The 6,354-nt window shown below is 41.4% G+C and overlaps 1 protein-coding gene across 1 annotated transcript; it reads right to left on the bottom strand.

Annotated features, from left to right (window-relative positions):
* Positions 1–2,289: 2,289 nt before the first annotated feature.
* On the bottom strand, positions 2,290–5,837 carry foxf1 (forkhead box F1). Its single transcript, XM_020098667.2, has 2 exons — positions 4,548–5,837; positions 2,290–3,386 (listed from the first exon to the last, which is right to left on the bottom strand). The coding sequence occupies exons 1-2, from the start codon at positions 5,524–5,526 to the stop codon at positions 3,223–3,225; spliced, it is 1,143 nt and encodes a 380-aa protein (XP_019954226.1). The 5' UTR covers positions 5,527–5,837; the 3' UTR covers positions 2,290–3,222.
* Between the last annotated feature and the right edge of the window lie 517 nt (positions 5,838–6,354).

Below are 6,354 nucleotides of genomic sequence, written 5' to 3'. Positions count from 1 at the left end.
CTGTTCAGTCTTGGTGTCTTTTTTTAAGCAAAGAATGATTGGGATGGATGTTGAATCACTTTTCAGACTGCAAACTTCAAAAATCCTTCACCATCAGACCAGTTGTAACAAAAGCCTGAAACTATCACAAAGATATCACAATTACCCTTCGGACGAGGCAGTGATTTAAGGTGAGATGTTCAATTTTCACATCTTAAAATCACTAATGAAATTTTGATTAGAAACAGAGGGATGATAATTTGGAACGAATCATTAAAAATTCCTGAATTCCCGTAACTATGCCCTGAGACCATTTTTACCAAATCATGCATCAAATGTAACATTTAACTTTGGCCTTGTTTTGAGAGCAGCTCCATCTGTATTATCCCTGATGGTTTTTAGACAGTATAATTTAAAAATACCAACAATATCGCATGCACAGAATGCAAACCACATATCCAGACTTTGTCGCCTGTTTCTTCTACCCCTCGTGTTTTTCTTCTGCAGGCATAACCTGTTAAATTGCCACTCTCATGTCAGTCTAATGCCAGAGAGGTGTCCTGTTTTCTCTGAAGTCTCATTTGTGTTGAGGCACACCAAGCCTGTCTGTCTGCACAGGGCAGGTCTCAGGCTTTTTATGGAGCTGTCATCCAGGCCTGGCCGGAGAACAGCTGTGGAGCCCCATCTCTCTCTCTCTCTCTCCCTCTGTCCCCCCAGAGCACTGAACCTCGGTAAATGTCATCAGTTAGTTAATGTGCAGTCCCACATGCTGCTGAGCCTGCTGCCCCTGTGCTCCATGGCATTTTACTGGGGTTCAGTCAGTGGTCAGTGTTGTGAGGCCGCAAAGCTGCACATGTATCCAAACAGAGGACGATACATCTTTGTACATGCACATGAACCTTAACAGCATGGCTTACAAATTGAAATTAACAAGAAGACTTGTCTTAAATTACATCTCAGTTAGTCAATCTAATTTACATGAGGTGAGGATCACTGTAATCTGAGTGAACTATGTTGAGGCTAAATACAACACATTGCTGCCCGCCATGTTTTTGACTTCAGGAGCACCTGTTGGCGTCATCATCAGATTCTCTGAAACTGAAATGATCCAAATTCTAAAATGTATCAAGACTTCTATTAATTTGTTCCAGTTTGGATTAATATGACCTCAATTTGCTTAAAACTATATGCAGCAACGTCTCCATGCTAAACTGATAAAACTAAAACACTGATTTTTACAGCTGCCATAATCAAGAACTCTTAAATAGCATTTAGTAAAATTAGATCTTGTGCCTTTTGTTACATTTTTTGAGCAATATTTCCTTGAAGTGATATAAGACATTCATGTATCACTTATTCATTATTTGTGTGCATGTTTAATCTTAATCCTGTGCATTAGCTGTAAATGTTGATGCTGATATTTTTAATATTTAAGAACTAAAGAGCGTTTTCTCTCAAATAGAGAAATTAGAGTTTTTCCTGCATCATTAATGTAAAACCTTTTATTTTTATTTATAAGTTGTTAGTTTATAAGTTGTACATTTAGAGTCTCCTAAAACCCTATCTTTATGCAGGTTATCAAAAGTTAACACCCCATTAGTATCAATTAAGAAAGTTATTAAGTTTTTTCAGCACCATTTATTATTATCCCACCAGGATATGCAGAAATGTATATTTTAAAAAATCACCTGCACAACTGTAGAACTATGAGGTGCTGTAGGTGGTTTCACTCTGTAACCAAACGCGAGTGAGACTCGTTCCGCCTCATCCTTCGCGTGTTCTCGCACATATCCAGGAATTTAACAGATAAAAATGTAGAAACCATGTTGTGAATATTGATAATTGTCCAATTTCTTCATCTAATCATTTTACAATTACAGTCTTGATTTGCTCCTATGAGAACTGTACTGTGAGACCACTGTGGAAATGTTCTGTAGCACCACTGTTACAACAGTGAAGACCTCATACATGTGAACATTGAGTTTTACATGTTTGCCTTCAATATTGCTCCTGATCACACCCACGTAAACGGCTATATTTTAAAACATAGATCAATTACTCTATTACAATATCATTTCTGTAAAAGATGCTGCTACTTTGTGATAAATCCAGCCTTGAGTTAGGAATTGGTACAAATTGCCTGACTCTTTAAATCGTTCTCATTTTACGTTGATGCTGTAATAATGATTACATGTCGTAAAATGTACAGATATTTAAATTTTTTGGTGCCATATTATTTTTTGCAGTTCCACCCATCCCCAACCTCCACTCGAGATTATATATGTGTGTGTGATAAAATCGGAATATGCATTTTTTTGGTGGATGCAGGCTCAAACAGCCCAACAGATATATTTTATTTCTTACAAATCATTTGTTGTAATATATATAGCCCTAAAAATCAGCCCTCACTGATGGCCCCTCGCTAATTTTCCTAACAATATATAATAATATATACAGTGCCGAAAGTAATGGTCTACATGTATCTAACACAAAAAACAACAGAACAGTGCTTACAATATATCCTCAAATTTCAAAACAAATAAGCGTTCTGACAAATATTGCCAATAAAGCGTATACCTCCTTGGCCAATTCGCCTGAAATTAAAAATACATAGGCCTTCAGAATAAATAAAAAAAGTTGCGCTTATAGGCTATTCAAAAAGTGCCTTCATCGTTTTTACACAGTATATATGGACCTACAGTATATGCGTAATGTCCATAAGAGTTCAAATTCAAGAGCAAGAGAATTCAAAGAGCCTCAGTCTAATTTCGAAGAGAATAAAAGTAAAAACTTCAGACAGAGAAAAGTAGTGTGCTTTTTTTTCTACATTGGCCTATTGTAACAAGAAGAATAAACATGGAGAGGAGAAGTGTGAAGTGGTGGCTGTAGTCATCCGCTCTGCAGGACTAAGTACCAAACAGCAGCAGGGTGTCTCACGCCCAGTCTTTACCCCGCTGGTCGATGATGTTGATGACAAGTTTTTCTTTATTTATTATTATATATTATTATTATGTGGTTGTTTTGTGATTGGCCTGTCTCCGTGTCTTTTACGCTGCGTAAAACAGCGCAGAGGAGTAGTCCGGTCTACTCGACGCAGTGAGCGCTCTCCAGGCCCAGGGGCATCATGCCTCTGTGCGTCTCTCAGTGGTTTTTCTTATTTTTTTTGCTTTTTTTTACTCGTTTGTTCTCGTTTCAGTTCACTCGGCTGCGTAGCTCGAGTCCGCAGACGTGTCCGTGGAGGCATCACATGACGCACGGCTTGATGTCCTGGTAGGAGACCTGCTGGTGGTGGTAGTAGGAGCCGCTGCTCGGTGAGTGCATCGCCGAGGACGCCATGGCGTTGAAGGAGAACACGAACTCCTTTCGGTCACACATGCTGGGAGACTGGGAATGGTACCGAGGAATACCTGCACACAGGGGATTGTAAAACACGGGTTAAAAACAGCTAACTTCTGTTGATTTAAATTTAAACTTTTATTTTTTTTAAATGAAACTTTTCAATATATTTTTTCAGTCGCCAATAATTTTTAAAGTTCAGGGGGGAAAGTAATTCAATTATTTTAACATATATAGATTTTTTTTTCAATTACTGTCTGCTTTAAACTTTTTTTTAGCCTATTACGCACTGGATGTCCCTTAGAGCAGCAATAGCCTTGACTTTGATTATACAAATATATATATATATATATATATATATATATATATATATATATATATATATATATATATATATATAATAAAATAATAGGTGGTGGGAGCATATTACAATTTTTATCACCGTCTTTAAATAAATGATGTACATATCCACATTAATAGTTTTCATACCCGCATCTGCCACAATTCAATCTTTACATTATAACATACATGTCACATTATATTTCTTGAATATAGCTGCATCTTTTCCCACTGACTCGCATGCATGTGTGTTTCTCATAGAGCCGAGGTCCATTTAGCAGGCACCATTAACATTGTTAAAGTGGAGGCGGACTCTGCAGAGATAATTGACATCGGCCCTCTTGCACGCCAGTCCCGGAGGACTTGTGGGGCCTCGGGGCGAGACATGCTGGACCTAACCGCGCTTGTTTGTCTTTGCCCGGAGATTGGCACGGCTCTAAACTGTCCCGGCAGACCTTCGCTGCCCTTTAGTGCCTCTATTCTCTCTCTCTCTCTTTCTTTTTCTCCTCCCCCAGAAACTTTGAGGGAAATGCATGATTTCATTTGGTTGCATCATTTTCCTTGATGATCTTAATTTGAATTAACCTTCCGTTTTGTGCAGTAGTGATAAACCAGTGTTTAGTGATTTAAAAAATAAATGCAAGGCCAAACTAAACCTCAGTGAACACACTGCTTCCATGATGTCCATGTTGGCATTAGACCTACAAACCTGCAGGCTTGACAATATAGAAAATATTGTTTGAACTATCTGCAGACAAATTTAATTATTTTAATTATTCCTGCTCCATATTTGTCCCTTAGATTTTCCCCTCTCTCCAAAATGTATTCAAACTTTTACGCAGCACTGCACAGTTTTTAGTACAGTTGTGTTTGGATAGTAAATGTGGACCTACCTTGTAAATCTGTGGTGCTGTGCCCGTTCTGGTGCAGGTAAGGTTGCTCTAGGGAATGGGTGGGCAAGCTCGGCTGCAGCGGGTTCGCCCCTGGATTGCAGGGAGACAGAGGCTGCTGCTTAATGTAAGAAGCCCCGTTATTCAGCGAGGCCGTGGGGGCCGGAGCCCACGCCGAGGCCGAGCTCGAGTACACGGGGTGAGGCTCCATGACTCCCCCGCTGGTGAGCAGAGGGGAGGCGGAATTGTCGTGGTGGGAATAGTCATTCCCGGTGGATCCCGTACAACTTCCCATGTAGGAATGTCCACTGTTCGTCGACAAGTGTGACATGGAGTGCCCGGACAGACCCATCCCCTCCATGTTACCTGCCAAGTGTCCATTCATCATCCCAATCCCATTGTCCAGAGACAAGGTGTTGGGCGGACAGGACAGGCCCCCGCCGCTCCCCTGGAAGTTGTAGGACTCGGGGATGTGGTTGAATCCCAGGCCGTTCATCATGCTGTACATTGGCTTCAGCGCCTGGCACTTGCGCCTAAAACCCCTGGGTCTCCTTCTGAAGGAGCCCTCCTCGAACATAAACTCACTTGCCGGGTCGATAGTCCAGTAGTGGCCCTTCCCTGGCCGACCGAGGCCCTTGGGCAGCTTAATGAAGCACTCGTTCAGGGACAAGTTGTGACGCACGGAGTTCTTCCATCCCTGGTACGAGCCCCTGAAGAACGGGAAGCGGCTCTGCAGGAACTGGTATATTTCACTGAGCGTCAGGCGCTTGGTTGGAGAGCTCTGGATCGCCATGACTATCAAAGCGATGTATGAATACGGAGGTTTCTCTGGTCGACGGATCCCTGCGTTTGTCTTTTTGGTTTTCGTGGTGGAGGAGGCGGTTTCCATCACCGCCGCCTGTCCGTGCGGCTTCTCCGGCGCAGACATGGGGCTGCTCTGGGCAGGAGTCTGTGCTGGGGGCTGCTGGATCTCTGCCGTCATTAGTTAAATTTCGTCTTCGAGATGGTAAACAAAACAATTGGTTCTCTCCACCTATAAACACGTTAAAGTTTGGTACTTATTTGGTGGCATACGGAGTAAAAAATACTACAAAAATGAACGTTAAGTGAAACTTAACGCACAAGCCAGAAGTCGAGACTTGTCTTCTTCACCGTGTCTTCTTCCCCTTGGTTCAGTCCTGCAGCAGCCTGGAGCCGGACCGCCTTGTACGGGATGAGGAGCAGAACAGGAGCCGCTTTCCACTTCACTTGGTGTGTTGTCGTGCGTCCGAGGAGCTCACTTTTTACTTATCTGTTGCCATCAGCGCATTGGAAGCTGGATGTCTTGGCCATCCTAATGTTGGGACCCGCCCAGATCCCTCCTACTCCAGTGGTGGGCTGTAAGCATGCACATCTGTGTGCGTTCACTTTTCAGGGAAATGTTTTTCCCCTTCCTTACATTTAAATATAGGGAATATATATCCCAGAGGCCATGTAAGAACTTATATAGCTTATATCATTCACATTAGAGTGTTAAAATTTTTAAATCTCATAATATGGTTAGACACTATTAATAGTAACTACACTGATATGGCCTTTTTGCACCTTTTTTGATTTTCTTGTTTTCTAACAAGACTTTAGTTTTAATTATCTTTAACATTTAATATTATGATATAAAATGTGTGTATTCAGAACCCTGTTGGCTCGTATCCCTCCACTGCAGGTTACATGGCTGGGGAAATAGGAAATAGGTCAAGTCTCTACTCATGGTTATTAAACCACTGAAATATTTCATAAAACGTGTTGGTTGGTGAAAAGTTTAGCAGAGAAC

The sequence above is a fragment of the Paralichthys olivaceus genome, chromosome 1 (assembly GCF_024713975.1).
Source record: "Paralichthys olivaceus isolate ysfri-2021 chromosome 1, ASM2471397v2, whole genome shotgun sequence".
Taxonomy (NCBI): Eukaryota; Metazoa; Chordata; class Actinopteri; order Pleuronectiformes; family Paralichthyidae; genus Paralichthys; species Paralichthys olivaceus.
The sequence above is the reverse complement of the archived record's forward strand: the minus strand, read 5'-3'. Positions and strand labels throughout refer to the sequence as shown.

Bases quoted from the DNA above. Each gene is read 5' to 3' on its own strand.
- foxf1 (XM_020098667.2), bottom strand. From the start codon at position 5,526: ATGACGGCAGAGATCCAGCAGCCCCCAGCACAGACTCCTGCCCAGAGC. The intron at 3,387-4,547 runs GTAGGTCCACAT...CCCTGTGTGCAG, and splicing joins CAGCACCACAGATTTACAAG to GTATTCCTCGGTACCATTCC.